At 37.2% G+C, this 16842-nt stretch overlaps 1 protein-coding gene across 1 annotated transcript in view; it reads left to right on the top strand.

Annotated features, from left to right (window-relative positions):
* LOC127801730 (callose synthase 2-like) overlaps positions 1 to 16842 on the top strand; it is a 77688-nt gene that overhangs the window by 16726 nt on the left and 44120 nt on the right. Inside the window, exons 4-10 of the mRNA XM_052337097.1 lie at positions 8909 to 9030; positions 9131 to 9224; positions 9399 to 9509; positions 9586 to 9702; positions 9783 to 9875; positions 9965 to 10056; positions 14558 to 14684. Coding sequence (XP_052193057.1) covers positions 8909 to 9030; positions 9131 to 9224; positions 9399 to 9509; positions 9586 to 9702; positions 9783 to 9875; positions 9965 to 10056; positions 14558 to 14684 — 756 coding nt within the window. The remainder of the gene's footprint in view (positions 1 to 8908; positions 9031 to 9130; positions 9225 to 9398; positions 9510 to 9585; positions 9703 to 9782; positions 9876 to 9964; positions 10057 to 14557; positions 14685 to 16842) is intronic.

The raw sequence follows: 16842 nt of genomic DNA, 5'->3' as shown, positions 1-16842 counted from the left end.
CTCGGGATTTCCCATGCCAAAGTTGGATATCCCCATGTTTGATGGGATTAGTCCTGGGTGGTGGATTAAAAGGTGTGAGAGGATGTTTGAATGGTATGAGATCCCAAATCAGCAGAGGGTGGCCTTGGCTACGGAAGAAGTCTATTTGAAGTCTATTTTCCTCCTAGCAAGCAAATAAAGGAAGAAGTGAAAGGGAGTTTATAGTGGGGGAAGAAGTCTATTTGAAGTTGGGGCCCTCATATCTTATGGCATTGATGGTAGGACCAATCTCTAAACTAAGTCTAAGGTACTATGGACCTTTTCCCATCATTGCCAAATTGGGAAATGTGGCATATAAGCTTCAGTTGCCGGAGAATTCCCAAATCCATCCGGTGTTTCATGTGTCACCACTTAAGAAGTTTGTAAGGGAGTAGGTGGTTAGCCCAAGCTTACTTTTAGGTATTTGAAGCAGCGAGCCTATGGTAGAACTGACAACCATCCTAGATAAGAGAGTTATTTACAAACAAGGAGCCCCTATCACCTAGATGTTGGTGAAATGGTCCAAGCTTCATGCAGATAACAATACATGGGAGTACCTCCCAGACTTGCTCAAGCAATTTCCCAGGGTAGCTAACCTATGTATTTCTTGAGGATAAGAAATTCCTCAAGGGGAGGGTAATTGTCATGTACCTACTTAATTAGTTGTATTCGGGAATAAGAGATGCTATGTTCCTTAACACGTGCTTTGTGTGAGTATGCCTTGGCGGTTATTGTTTTTTGGCGGGAAGAGCTCCCATGTGACTTGGGGGGAAATAAGTATAAATATAGATTGATCCCACCCCGTGGAAGGCACGAGAAGATTTAATTCAATTATGGAATTTTCTCTTAATTCCCTTGTTCTCTTTTCCGTTCTCCATCTCTCTCTCTCAATTCTTTCTCCTGTTCTCTCAAATTCTCTACTAAATTCTCGTTAGATCCCTAAGATCTGACAAAGTAGAATCCTTGAACAGAGCATGCAGTGGCATGTAAGCATGCAAAACATTTTTCCGTTTCTTATATCATACTATTTAGTAACAACTGATACCAGGAGAAGATTATGTGATACAATGGAAAATAAATTCAACATGCTATATTCAGTTTACACACTGTGCTGGTTGAGGTAGTTGACTTGGCTAGACTTTTTCTTGGGGCAACTCCCTGATCCTACATAAACATGTAACTGAATTGAATTGGTTACTGAATGTTTGACTGAGTAGAACTAGGTGTCCTAGCGTAGGCACCCATCTAACTCTTTAAATGGCACTAAACGAAATATACCTTGTTCAGAAAGCATTACTCACAACAGCTATCATTGCTGGAGTTAATGTTGATATAAGTGTTGATGCCATCATTTCCAAAACCATGTTGACATAAGTTTGGTCAATAACACTACCCTTGAAAGGACTATTTCGTATATCTTGAAATATTAACTTAATAATAAATTCATTTAAAATTAAGGAAAAAATTGACCAAACTTAAGGATGGTAACATAAGTATGCCAACCTCAGAAATGAAGTCATCATAGGCCAAATGAACTGTACTTTGTTGGTTAATCCCAGTTGGTCATCAATTTATTTGGCCAATATGAAAGTTCAGTGGTCCTCAGTCATCTGGGCAACTCTAAGGAGCTGACTCGGTCAACTCAAGTGAGCCAGGTTGCCACACTGGCTTGGACACTTGTTGACCTGAGATTGGGTCAATCCAGGTTTTGGACAAGTGGGTCAATAGGGTCCAACAGGTCAAAATGATCAATTTTGTCAAATGAGTCAAACAATGGTAGAACACTAGGGACACATCATTATAATCTGCATAAAAAATGCTCTCCTTTTCTTTATTCTCCTTTTCTTTTCCTTACTCTTTCCTTTTCATTTTGCTGAGGCTTATCAGTCTTAGAATTAGGGTTTAACAATAGACGAAATAGATTAGTTTTTGTTTGTTTGTTAGTTTTTTTTTTTTTTTTATATAACCGAATAAATCAGTTGAAACCCCTAAAGCATACCAAAAATCCAAGTCAATCAGCAACGCAAAAAAACAAGGATTTTAGTAACCAATGATCGAGTTGGCAAACAACGAGGGTATCATTGAACAACAAAAGAGGAGTACATAACTCAATATAGCTATCACAAAAAGAATTGAAATCGGGGAGAGAAAATGAAGACCTGTATAACAAAATAACACCTACCAAAATAAAAATGAACCTCCAATGGTATACTTAAAGAATGCATTGGACACACAAAAGTATATGGTTATACCCATGCCTAGAGATTGAAACCCTTGAAGGAACAAAGCCCTAAGGCCTTTGCTTCATCAGAAAAGCAGCCTCTAAGCCTCTTCCATTCACATAGTGTTGAGCTCTACGATGAAATCAACAAGGACTTCACTAGAGCCCTGCCACCTTTATCTTAACAATGAAATAATGGTGAGTGACGAGAGTGAATTCAGGAGGGATAGAGTGAGAACAAGGCAACCAAATTCAACAGAAACCAAATCATGAGGGGAAAGGACTTAGACTACAAGGCGAGCGTTATGAATTAGCAAAGAAAACTTAACTTTATTTCCAGCCTATAACTCAATATATGTACAGTTTAGGCAAAACACTCCCACACTTCCTTAAATTAAGGATCCACTACCCAACTACTAATCTGAACACAAAACACAACTTGAGGGCCATAACTTTTGCCTATTAACAGATAATATAACTGAAAAACAAACCAATAACTATATAGAAAAAACAATAAATCATAAATCCTATAATTTTGTAAAAATGCTTCTTATTTCCCAATACTCCCCCTCAAGCTGGAGAATGAATGTCATCTATTCCCAGCTTGCTTGTTAGCCTTTGAAAGGCTATTCCAGGAAGGCCTTTGGTAAGTAGATCTGCTAGCTGACTTCCTGTAGGCACAAATGGAGTACAAATTAGACCACTTTTCATCTTCTCTTTTATAAAGTATCTGTCAACTTTCACATGTTTAGTGCGATCATGCTGTACTGGATTGTGTGCAATATTAATAGCTGATTTATTATCACAATGTAGCTTCATAGGATTGTTCCATTTGACCTTTAGATCTTCTAGGACTATTTTAATCCATTGTAATTCACAAATCCTGAGTGCCATGGAGCTGAATTCAGCCTCTGCACTTGATCTTGGCACCACATTATGCTTCTTATTCCTCCAGGTCACAATATTTCCCTATAGAAAAGTACAATATCTGGATGATGATCTCCTATCAACTATTGATCCTTCATAATCAGCATCCATATAGGGTTCAAGGGGTAATTCTTGTCCTCTTTTGAATAGGATTCCGTTACCTGGTGTGCCCTTTAGATAATGCAAAATTCTTTGTATAGCCTTAAAAGTGTATTTCCTTGGGATTGTGCATAAATTGGCTAACCACTCCCACAACATATGCTATGTCCGACCGGGTATGTGATAGATAAATGAGTCTCCCAACTAATCTTTGGTAGAGACCTTTATATGTTGCTGCATCATCTGGACTGTTACTTAGCTTATGGTTAGGCTCAATAAGAGTCTCAGTTGAACTATATCCTAGCATATTAGTCTCGGTTAATAGATCTAGGATATATTTCTATTGGGATATAAAAATACCCTGTTGAGAGTGAGCTCCTTCAATACCCAAGAAGTACTTCAGCCTACCCAACTTCTTAATTTCAAATTCCTTTATTAAGCATTGCTTTAAGCTTTCCATTCCCTCCAAATCATCTCTTGTCATTATGATATCATTTACATAAACCAGTAAAACAATGATTTTTCCAGCAATTGAATGCCTTATAAATAATATATGATCTTCTTGGCTTTGTTTGTATCCCAAATTGAGCATGGCTTTGGTAAATTTTTCAAACCAAACTCTTGGAGATTGCTTCAACCCATATAGGGATTTGTTTAACTTCCATACCACATCTTTTTCCTTTGTTTGACTTACTCCCAGTGGGAACTCTATATAAATTTATTCCTCTAGATCTTCATGCGCATTTTTTACATCAAATTGCTGTAATGCAGCTAAGGATAACAATATTCTTGTGGTATTCATTTTTGCATAAGGAGAAAAAGTTTCAAGGTAATCCACACCATAGGCTTAAGTATAACCCTTAGCAACTAACCTTGACTTGTACCTTTTTTATGACCCATTTGAGTTGTACTTAACAGTGAATATCCATCTACACCCCACTGGTTTCTTCCCCTTAGGCAATCTCACTAGATCCCACGTCTTATTCTTTTCAAGTGCCTGCATCTCTACCCTCATGGCTTCTCTCCAATTCTCATTGCTTAATGCCTCAGATACTGTTTTTGGAATGGGAATTGAGCTAATGTTGGTGAGCAAGGTTTTGTGACTGGGAGGCAAGTGTTTATAGGACATGAATAAGTGCATGGGGTGCTTTGTGCAGGTTTTGGTTCCTTTGCGAGTGGCAATAGGTAGGTCAATATCAGTTGAATTAGATAGATCAGAAACATGTTCAACTTCATTAGGATAGATGGAAGTAGAAGTAGTTACCTCAGGTTGCTCAATGTCTGGTTTAAGAGCTGATTCATATACTTGAACAAGTGTTGAATGAGCAGTAGGTTTCTTCCTTCTTGAGTAAACTTGGAGTGGACGAGGTTCAGCCTCCTGAATTAACACTTCTTCTATATGTTCTTGAGGCTTGGGCTGAGAATTAGATGCTGGTTGTAGGGATGAAACAGTAGGTTGTAAGTGTTGTATGGGAGTAGGCAATAAAGAAGGAAACTCAAGGAAAAACACATTTCTATCCTCTTTCTCACTCACTGAAGTCTCCCCCCAAACAAAATACTAAGTTTGTTTAGTGAATATAACATCCATTGATACAAAAAAAAATTTGGATGAAGGATGAAAACACTTATACCCTTTTTGGGTAGATGAATACCCCACAAAAATACATCTAAGAGCCATAGGATCCAGTTTTTCCCTTTGTTGAGAGTGCAGATGAACAAATGCTATATACCCAAATACTCTAGGTATGAAACCATTAGAGATTGAAGCTTGTGGAAAGAATTGAGACAATAATTGAACATGACTTTTAGAAGTTAGGTTCCTTGATGGCAGTCAATTCATAAGATGAGTAGCAGTCAAGACAACATCCCCCCCGTATTGTTTTGGAACATTCCCTTGAAATAAGAGGGCTCTAGTGATATTTAGGAGATGTCCATTCTTTCTTTCGGCCACCTCATTTTGCTGTGGAGGGTTTACACAAGAGGACTCATGAACTATGCCTTTTTCTTGGAAATAGGAAGTAAGGAATTGATTAAAGTAATCCCTAGCATTGTTTGATCTGACTCTTTTGATATCAACATTGAACTGAGTTTTTATCAAATTATAGAAAATAGGGACTACAGAACTAACATTTGATTTGTTTTTTAAAAGATAAATCCAAGTGGTTCTAGTGCAATCATCAATAAATGACACAAACCACCGAGCCCCAGTGATATTAGGAATATGAGATGGATCTCAGATGTCATTGTGTATAAGTGCAAATGGAAAATGACTTCTTTTAACATTCATTGGGAAGGATGTCCTTCTATGTTTTGCAAACTCACATGTGTCACACTAGAAGTCTAATTCATTTAATCCTTTGAACAATAAAGGATACATAATTTTTAGAACATTAAAAGAAGGATGATCAAAATGAAAATGCTGTAACCAAATCTTCTCTCTGCAAGATTGAGAGGATTCAATCATACATGACATAGGAGATATTTTGGCTAGCCTAGGTTCCTGTCCACTACTTTGTTCCTCAAGCAAATAGAGATCTTCCTTCTCTTTAGCATGTCCAATCTTCTTTCTCGTGTCCTATTCCTGAATTTCACAATAAGAAGGATGAAATACCACTCTATAGTTAGAATATGAGGTAAGTTTTTGGATTGAAACAAGGTTAGTGAATAGTTTAGGTACATGCAAAGCATTTTTTAAGGTAAGATGTTCATTGATATAAACATCTCCTTGACCTGCTATTGTTGTAGTTTTACCATCAATAATGATAATTTTTCAATTGTTAGGACAGGGACTATATGACACAAATTTTTGAGAAGAACATGTCATATGATCGGTGACACTTGAGTCAATAATTCAGGCACTTGAGAGAGTAGTATTTGTGGCATTCAGTGCACGAGAAAAAGAGGAAATACCTGAACAAATTAGGGTATAGGTACCTAAACCAGTAGATTTCTCTAAGGATCCAATCAGTTGTTTCAATTTAGAGATTTATTTCTTGTTGAACTTAGTAATCACTGATTTTGAATGTCCATTTCCCCAACCTGTAATGTGTTAGCCACATAGGCATGCTCCTGCCTTTTCTGCTTGCCTGGTGCTTTACCTTCAACTTGTGGTTTTCCATGTAACTTCCAGCACTTGTCTAAATGTGTGTAGGCTTCTTACAATAGGTGCACCACAAGAGATCCTTGTTTGATCGTGACACATTTGTAAGTTTTTTAGCCTCACCCCCTTGATGTTCTGCACTGGAATGCTGGATCTTTCTTGTCATAAGTGCTGAATTTTCCACTATATGAGTCTCAGGCATGACTCCTCTCTTTCCTTCCTCAGCTCAGACAATGGTTATAGTTTCATTTAGAGATGGTAAATCTTCTTTCCCAAGTATCTGGACTTTTACTGCATCAAATTCAATATTTAGGCGAGCAAGAAATTCATAAATCCTTTCTTTTTCAACAAACCTTTTAAGTAGGCAACATCCTCACTACATTTCATTTTAATACACCGGTAGTGATTCATTTACTGCCTTAGAGTTTGCAAGAGATTGGAATACTCAGTGATCGAACGGTTTCCTTGCTTGGTTGCTGAGATCTTTGTTTTGATCTCATTAATTTAGGTTGCATCTTGAATTTTTGAATAAGTTAATTGACTGCATTCCAAATTTCTTTATCTGTACTTAAGAACATAACAATGTCACTTATCTTAGGAATCATAGAATTCCATAACCAAGACATTACCATAGAATCCTTTTCATCCCAAGCTTCGAAAGTGGGATCTCCTTGTTTAGGTCCAGTATCGAGTAGATGGCTCAGCATGCTTCTTCCTTTCAGAAATGTACGAACCAATTGAGACCACTTCAAATAGTTCTTACCATTTAACCTATAGGTTGCCTGAATATTTTGCAATTCTCCAGTTGATGGATTGCTTTTGTTCTCCCCACAAAGGGTTGCTGTAACTGGTGCTTCAGAAGCACCACTTGCTTCGGTTAAGGTAGACATAGCTCCCAGGTGAATTGCACTTGAACTTCGTGTGTCACAAGATAGATAGGCTTAATGTCATAGAATGAGATGTTAGTTTCTTTGGAAATAGGATGCTTTATGGCTCTGATACCATGTTATGAATTGGCAAGAAAACTTTATTTCCAGCCTATAACTCAATACATATATAGTTTAGGAGAAGCACTCCCCACTTCCTTAAATTTAAGGATCCACTACCCAACTACTAATCTGAAAACAAAACACAACTTGAGGGCCATAACTTCTGCCCACTAACAGATAATACAACTGAAAAACAAACTAATAACTATATAGAAAAAACAATAAATCATAAATCCTATAATTCTATAAAAATGCTCCTTATTTCCCGATAGCAAGCACTAGCTGATAATACACAAATGGCTGCTCTGAGAGAATGTGAAGGAAATGTAGAGCAGAGAGCAAATCATGAGAGAGAATAAGGATGAAAGAGAGAGAGAGAGAGAGAGAGAGAGAGAGAGAGAGAGAGAGAGAGGAGGAGAGAAAATGAGAGAGTGAATCTGCATGACTGAAAAGCAAAGTGGGGAGCCTTTTTCTTCACATACTTGGGCTCTGCAAGCCCTGATGGCCCAGGCCCATTTTTATTTTGAACATGCCTGCCCTTATGGGCCTATTCATTTGGTATGCCCATTTAAAAATAAAATAAATAAATTTGTTTATTTTTTATATTCATCTCTTTATTTATTTATTTTTTATTTTGAAATTTTTTTAATTCCCCTAATTTTTATGGCTTTAAAGATTTTTAGATTGATAATGAAAGAAGTTAATTTTGTTCTTAGCTTATGAGCTTACATACTAGTGACTTTAGACTTTAGCATGTGGTTAACACTACTCATTACTTTTGAGGTTATCTTTTTTTTTTTTTTTTTTCAAAAAATCATTTAGAAAACACATCTAAGACCATGGGGTATGATTTGAGGTATTGAGGTGTTCTGTATCCCGTATCTACTCCAACAAACACTTAGCTCTTTGTAAAATTACCCTGGTAGGACAAGTCACGCAAGTGTATTTGAAAAATGTTTGAATTACCTTGGATCACTCAAAGTTTACTCTCTCGGAGTCTTTATATCCTAGAAAAAATAGTCCAATATTATTTCTTTACACGTATTTGAAAATTTAAATCTTCTAAGTATTTGTGCCTTTTACCAAGTACCAACAATCCTCCTCAACCAACCATTTTATGTGGTTCAGCCTCAGTGCCTACATCCATGATCCCACCGCTACAAGATAATCCACTAATTAGTAGTTTTGCACAGAGAAACTACAAACCCTCCCGACACAGTTTTTGTATGGACAAAACTGGAAACAATCCCAAACCTCATGGCACCAAGTAACTGGTCACACATTCTGTGGGACTCTAGTTATTGAATCATGGCACACACTCGGGCACAACCATAGTAACCTGGCTACATTATCTCATATATTACTGGTGTGATCCATCTATAACTAAACTAGGGGTTGTCTATTTATAGCTGACAACTTACAACTCTAGTCAGATTAGGTCTCCTGTATCTATCTCTACCTATTCACAATTAGATTGAGTTTTATTTGAGAGGCTTCTGTCTCAATCAGATATGAATTTGAGGAGTTATTTAATAAGAACCCTTTTCTTTTCAGGAAAATGAAACAACATTAGCAGGAAAGACAAAAAGTGATGCTCGTGAAATGCAAAGTTTTTATCAGCATTACTACAAAAAATATATCCAGGCTTTGCAGAATGCAGCTGATAAAACAGATCGGTAAATTGTCTTTGGTCACTATCTGATCATCTGCTTGGAGACATGGATTTTTTTGCTTCATCCTTTATTTGACAGGGAGTTTTTGATTTCCCCAATCCAGTGCTCGGCTTACAAAAGCATATCAAACTGCTGCTGTTCTGTTTGAGGTTTTGAAGGCTGTTAATCTCACAGAATCTGTTGAAGTGGCCGATGAGGTGAAACTGCCTGTTTCTTTGTTTGTGATTTTTGAATAATGTCATTCCTTTAAGGGTATGGTTATATCATTTTCTCTATTCTAAGAACAACCACAATTATTGGACTTTGATGTTCTTCAAGTTGTTTTCTCGTGTATTTGTGGTTGATGTGTGTATATATGTGCGTGTATGTAGATTTTGGAAGCTCATAATAAGGTTGCAGAAAAGACAGAGATATATGTGCCTTACAATATACTTCCTCTTGATCCTGACAGCTCAAATCAAGCAATTATGAAATACCCTGAGGTGGGTTTCTGAAATGCTTTCTTATGTGATTGAACTACCTTCTTATTCCTTGGTTGTTTGGATATCTAATTTTCAGATACAAGCTTCTGTTTCGGCACTTCGAAATACCCGAGGCCTACCATGGCCCAAGGGGCACAAAAAGAAAGCAGATGAAGACATTCTGGATTGGCTTCAAGCTATGTTTGGGTTTCAGGTGATTGACCTGTCATCTCTTTTCATTTCTTTTTCATTTGACCTATGATGTGAAATTTTCCCCTTACCATCAATTTGCAGAAGGATAATGTGGCAAATCAAAGGGAGCATTTAATTCTGTTACTAGCCAATGTCCACATTCGGAAATTTCAGAAGCCTGATCAGCAACCTAGGGTAATATTCTCATAAATTGTATTGACTCACAAATTTCTTTACTTCTTGGAAAGGGGATGTTTTCATGACATATACATATTCTTCTTTAGTTGGATGACCAAGCACTTACAGACGTCATGAAGCAACTTTTCAAGAACTACAAAAAATGGTGCAAGTATTTGGGTCGCAAAAGTAGCCTTTGGTATGGATATTTCTTTTTTCTTTTTCAGATTTTTTATTGGCTTGATTGATTGATTATACTTTTCTTACTAGTGTCGGTGACGTGTGATTTATGCACAATTAATTCAGATAAGTGTACCTTAGTCAAATATGCATATAGTGATGAAAGGAATGTCGATCCCACAAGGACTAGATCACAATACCAAACCAATTTTAAATTAACCCAAGTTGAAAAAAATTAATTAATTGAATGAACAAAAAGAAAAATAAAAACTAGCAAGAAGAAATTAATGCAAAATTAAATTCTTTTATGAGAAAAACTAATAAATAAATGCAACTAGGGTTTCGATTTCATTTAATCTAGGTTATGTAATTATCTATTCAATCCAATTCAAAACCAAAAATACCCTTGTAGTATTTTAAAATTATTTACATGTGATGGGCGATTTTCCCAAATTAATTAATAAGCTTTCTCAAGTCATATTAATTCTTTATTAATTCAATTTTACTGTCAAATTTCTAAGCAGATGTCAAAAGAACAAATAAATATTAAGTTCTTTGGAAATTTCTAATCTCGGAAAGGGATTTGACTCACTAAGTTTCCTCAATTTCGACACATAAGCTAATCATCTTTAGATATCATAGTTTGACATGTGATGTATATTGTCTATTGATCTAATTTATAACAATCCTTTAGTCAGACATGCATAAATCATTAAATTATTAAAATGTGGCTAATATTTTAAAGCATTAAGCACAACAATATAAATTCCTCATGTAAATAATAATTGGGTTTTGAATCGAACTAAACAAATAATAACATAGTCCCAAAATAAAAGTCCATCTAAACCCTAGCTAAAACAATTTAGCTAGACATAATTAAAATAAAAATAAAAATAAAAATTGAATGAAGAAGAGGAAGCTCCCTGCCTAGATCTGGGCAAACCAGATTCAATAGATATGTCGCTCGCCCACGTCTACTTGTTGCTTCAACTCAGCCTCTTGTGCTTGCCTTGCGTCCACACCTTGCTGCTGCTTCTGTGGGCCAAGCCTTGTGGCTTGCTATGCGTGCGCGAGGGGCTGCTGTGGCTGATTGCATCTCTGTGCTGCTTGCTGTGCGACTTCTCCATTCTTCTTCCGCTGCACTCCAATTCTCTCCTTCCCAATTGCATTTCTCCTCCCTTTTTATATTAATTTGAAAAATAAACTTGTTGGAAGTTTTATTGGGAGGAATAAACTTTCATGTTCTCATTGATTTGAGGGATGCAAAATATATACACAAAATTCCTAAGAAAACTCCTAACATTTAGGACTATGTCATGACCCTAGGGGCAAATCCGTAAAGGGCCGATAGTAGCCGTTAGTTGGTTAGCTGGGGCAATTCCGTAAGGGGCCGATAGTAGCCGTTTGTTGGTTAGCTGGGGTTAAAAGGTTAGTTAGGTTGCTGTTATACTAATATAGGCTCTATATAAGGAGATCTGCTATTGTGAGAATGTATCTTGGAAGAATAATAAGCTCTTACCTTTCTCTCTCCCTCTCGTTCTCTATTTCTCCCTCTTTCTCATTCTATCTGTTCTTTCTCCCTTCCTCATTCCATCTGTTCTCTCTACATTCATTTCTTCTTCTCAGAATTTTGCTTGAATTCCTTCAATTGTCCAGCCCACAACTTCGGGGCTTGACAAGTGGTATCAAGGCCAACATTCTTGGCTGTGGATCCAACTAGTTCCAATAGTGATTCCGACGATTTTGGCGACAAAGAATCCAATAGCGGACCTAGATTTCAGTGGGTTCAGTTTGGGGCGTGACATCAGAATTTACTAGCGAGTAAGTTTGGCCCGATTATAGGAGGTAGAATGGATGGATAAAAGCAGGTGATCTGGGTTGACGGACGTGAGCAAGGTGCGACCTAAGACGAGGCAGTATGATGGACGCGAAGCTGGTGCAAGTGCAAGAGGCAGTCTTGATTAAAGATTATGGATGGACGCAAAGTTGGTGAAGCAATCTGAGTTTGGGGTGGAATTGACCGAGTCAGTGGAGGCAAGTTCGGTGACTCCAAAACAATTAATTTCATCAGAGTCAAGAGGCTTGTAGCCTTTAGACGATGATTGGGTGAGTGAAGGCGTGACGTGGAAGCAAGCTGAGCGATCTTGAATTCCTTGGTGCAATTCTTGGCGATGATTCCTGCATTCCATGCAACAACGCATCAGGTGAATTCCGACCACTGGTCGGCGACTGGGTAAGAAGTGGACACAGGCTTGGGACGATCTAGAATCTGCAACGTAGAACGGAAGGCTATGACTATGAAGATTTTCGGTTTGAATTGAAAGAAGAAGCTAGTTCTATGGACGACGACGACGACTCAGATTTGAAGTTGCAGCAGAGCTAGTGATAACGGAAGTCAGATGTTCTTGGGTGTAAAATTGAAGTGATCAGGCTGCTGTTAATTTCTGTCAGAGGGTTGAAGACGTGGACAGAACTTGAGGTCGCTAAGGAGGCGGACTAGGTTACAGGAACCAATTCCAATTCTGAGGGGACCCTTAGAAGCTGCTATAGAGGAGAATTTGCAAGGAATTGAACCAAGAAGATGGATACATGAATTGCAAATACTTGGAATAGTATTAACAACAAATTGAAAGGTCGATCCAGTAAGTTTGATGAATTTTTGATCAAGTTTACCTAAAAGGATCAGGTTGGAGACGAGAGTTACAACAAGTTGAAACACGAGGACTCGGTTATGAAGTATTGGGTCAAGTTTGAGAAATTGAAAGCACGGGCGCTCCATTCCCATCCAATCTTGAATGGGTCTTATTTTGTATCAAGATTCACTAAGGGTCTTAATGTTATGTTGAGGCTTATGGTGAATACGTTCTATCCTATGACGGTGGAACAAGCGGTGGAGAAGGTGAGGCTGTAAGAATTAGCCCTAGAAGTCATTTGCAGAAAGCATGGGCTACCACTTAAAGTTTTCTTTAAGAGTAGCCAGCAGGACAAAGGTAATTCTATAGCTACCCTCAGTTTACAGCAAGAAGTTACTGAACACAATGGAACAAGAAATTCAGGAAGTAAAGAATAATCTTATTGAGGAGATCTCTAGGGAAGATGAGGAAGTAGAAGATGCTGTGAACGTAGGAAAGGAAAAGATCACAACAGATGATATTGTTGGAGATTTCATAGTCGCTAAAGAGGCAGAGGAGTTGGTGCTGATTTTGGTAGAGAGAAATGAAGGCGGTACTTCAAACGAGTTTGAAAAACCTGCTGAACAACGGGATGTTGTTTCCTCTCATTCTTCAGATAAAGCCAAGAAGGAAGAAGAAAAAGAGGCCAAGGCGAGTAAGAGAAAAGAACAAGAAAAGGCGAAGAAGAATTCAGATTGTGAAGGCTGGAATTGAATGAAGAACGAGGTTCGCAGCTGTCAATTCTTGGGGACAATAATTGTTTGAAGAGGTGGGGATTGTCACAACCCTAGGGGATAATCTGTAAAGGGCCGATAGTAGCCGTTAGTTGGTGAGCTAGGGTTAAGAGGTTAGTTAGTTAGGATGTTAGTTAGGTTGCTGTTATACTGATATAGGCTCGATATAAAGGTACTTGCTACTGTGAGAATGTATCATGGAAGAATAATAAGCTCTTTACTTTCTCTCATTGCTGTCTCTCTCTCCCTCTCGTTCTCTATTTCTCCCTCTTTCTCATTCTATTTGTTCTTTCTCCCTTATTCTATTTGTTCTCCCTACATTCATTTCTTCTTCTCGGAATTCTTCTTGAATTCCTTCAATTGTCTAGCCCACAACTTGAGGGCTTGACAGACTAGATTACAACTACATATTTCAGATTAGGACTAGATCAAATTCAGGATTTCCTTATCTGATTTGAGGAGCATCCTTATCCTTCCAGCTTGAATTCTTCTTTATCATTTTACATCTTTATCTTTATCATCATCTTCTCTTCTTATCCTCTCGTGTATAACCTGAATTTTTCTCCTTTATCTTCTCCAACATAATTTAATCCTCAATTGCCGCTGCTGTAGTGCTGCTCCAGTTCCAATTAATTGGGCCCCCACTCCAATTGCAATTCTCCTCCCATTATAATTCTTCTCCAATTGCTTCACTGCTCCTTCTGCCATTTGAATTCTTTTCTTCTCAATCCCAATCTTTGAGTTCCTTGCTTGCCGAGAATTCTTTCCTTTTGATTAAAATTAATTTTTTAATTATATTATAATATTAATTTTGAAATTAACTTATGATATCTTTGTGCGCCAAATTCTTCGAATTAATTTCTTTTACTTGATTCCTATAAAAAGATATTCAAATTATGTAAAATCCATATAAACTCACACGTTAAATAGGAAAAATCGCATAAAGTTAAAAATGAAATTAAATAAAAATATATATATAAAATTAAGACCTATCAGTCGATTTTCTTCTTTGTGATGGACTTTTTTCTATCTTCTTTGTGGCTAGTTAGCGGCATTGACTTTTGGTTACTTTTTAATTTACAAATTTGGAGTTGTATGTTATTGTTGACTGCAGGTTGCCAACTATTCAACAGGAAGTGCAGCAAAGAAAATTACTGTACATGGGACTGTATCTTCTCATATGGGGTGAAGCTGCAAATTTGAGATTTATGCCAGAATGCCTATGCTATATTTATCATCATGTATGCATTAAGATACTGCTCTTCCTTTCATTGTTGCAAGCTTGTAAACAGTATTACCTATCCCTTTTGCACTTTTCTCATTATTTTATTCAAATTATTCAACCTAGGTATTATTCTGGGAGGATGCAGTAGGTATACAGAAATACACAGATGCATGCACAAACAGAATGCATGCTGTGGCTTCCTAAATAATTTGAGTGGCATTAGAATATAAATGGAAAAATTAATTTCATTGCTCGAGTCATATATAATTGAAAATAAAAATTAATTTCCGTTGCTGTATATCATGTTGTATTATTGTCTGACAGTGTTGTAATTGCAACACAAAACTTAGATGCTTATTATGCCCTCAGAAGTTATTTCATATTTGTCCAATCAACAAACCTGGATGGAAAGGTTTGTTCCATTATTGTAAATGTAAAAAAATTTAAAGAAAGTATTATCCAGAATTAATCCTTAGCACTATCAAAAAAGGAACTTAAATGTGTTGTGTAGAATCACTGCTTATTTCTTCTTTTTACTTTTTACCCATAACTTCAGGTCCTTGTTTTTTTTTTCTCTTTCTGAAAGGTTTTATCTTATAAGTCCTCCTGTTACTTATGGGCTAGTTGAATTTATGATATGATTTGAACAGTGTTCACATCAAGGTTGGTGGTTAATGCTTCCTTGTTTCTGCTAGTGCTGACTGCCTAATGAGAGAGTTCTCAATGGAGGCCATTGCTTCTAGCTAACATGATGTGTTTAAGTAGTTTTTACTTCCATTGTTGATGTCTAGACTCCTAGTTTTTACATCCATTGAGTTTATCAGCCATGCTATGATTGTCGAGTTCTCCGCCTCCCATACATCATAGGTGGCTGCATCTGTTGGTGGAGTAGGAGTAGATCCCGTCAAATATCTTGCCTTTCCCTTCCCTTTAATCACCAACATCACAGATTGAAACCATTCCTTTAAATTACTCCCATTTAGTTTATGTGGAGTGATTTGCAGAGGGTGATTATCAATAGGGATGACAGGAAAATTTTGCCGAGGAGGAGGAGGAGGAGGAGGAAGAGTGCTCAAAGAGCTGGTAGCGGAAGCTTCTGTTATGGTAGTGTTAGGTTGTGGGTCGACCATGGTTGGCCATGGTTGGAACAAACAAAGATTGAAAAAACAGGCAGAGATTTGTTATGATCGTAAAGCAGTCTTTGATACCATGAAACAAGCCTTATAAAACCGTGAATGCTTGCCTCAATTGATATTAAGAGAGTTTGAAAATATATACAGGTTATATCCTGATCTTTCTCCTATAAAGTAGGAGAAGATTTAGGTTATCTATCCCCTAAAAACCAGGATGAACTATCTCCTAAATTTTAGGAGATAAAACAGAAATAAAATACAAATTTACAACTGAAACAGTATGCAAGAGCTTGAAAAGAACTTAGAACAGAAAACAAAGAGAGAAAAAGAAACTCTCAATATTCACCAGTGAAATAAAAAAATGAATACAATCAAACAAAGAAAAGACACTGCTATTTATAGCAGCTGCCTTAGTAAAGAGCCCTTACACCGAGACACCTTATAACAGCCTAACAACAATAAACAAAATAGAAGCAACAACATAATACAACAACATAACAATACAATAAGAAGCGCGTTATACTCTCACATTCCCCCTCAAATCAGACCCCATAGAGTAAGAACTTTAGATTCTTGTGCAGCTTGGAGAATCAGCAGACAATAAGCAAACAACAAACAAGCTACTCTTTGACTGTTGACTTGAGAGAGACTCCTGGAAGATCAGGCTTCTAAGCAGGAGATATCCTTAGACGAAGCTTATCACATAAAAGCTGAAAATGACTTCTAGCTAGGCCTTTGGTAAAAACATCAGCAATCTAATAGTCAGTAGGAACATAGCGAATTTCAACCTCCCCATTCTCAACTTTCTCCCGCACAAAGTGAATGTCAATTTCCAAATGCTTAGTGCGAGCATGAAAAATAGGGTTTTCAGCAATGCTTTTAGCAGCTAGGTTATCACTACAGAGAATAGGAACATGAGCACACGGATAGCCGAGCTCTGAAAACAAGAATTTTAACCACATAATTTCAGTCACAGCTTGAGCAATTGCTCTGTATTCAGCTTCTCCTACTGACCTAGCTACAACCGATTGCTTACGAGAA

Source organism: Diospyros lotus, chromosome 5, assembly GCF_014633365.1.
Source record: "Diospyros lotus cultivar Yz01 chromosome 5, ASM1463336v1, whole genome shotgun sequence".
In the NCBI taxonomy this organism is placed as follows: domain Eukaryota; kingdom Viridiplantae; phylum Streptophyta; class Magnoliopsida; order Ericales; family Ebenaceae; genus Diospyros; species Diospyros lotus.
Note: the sequence above shows the minus strand (reverse complement) of the source record. Positions and strands in the feature narration are given on the sequence as shown.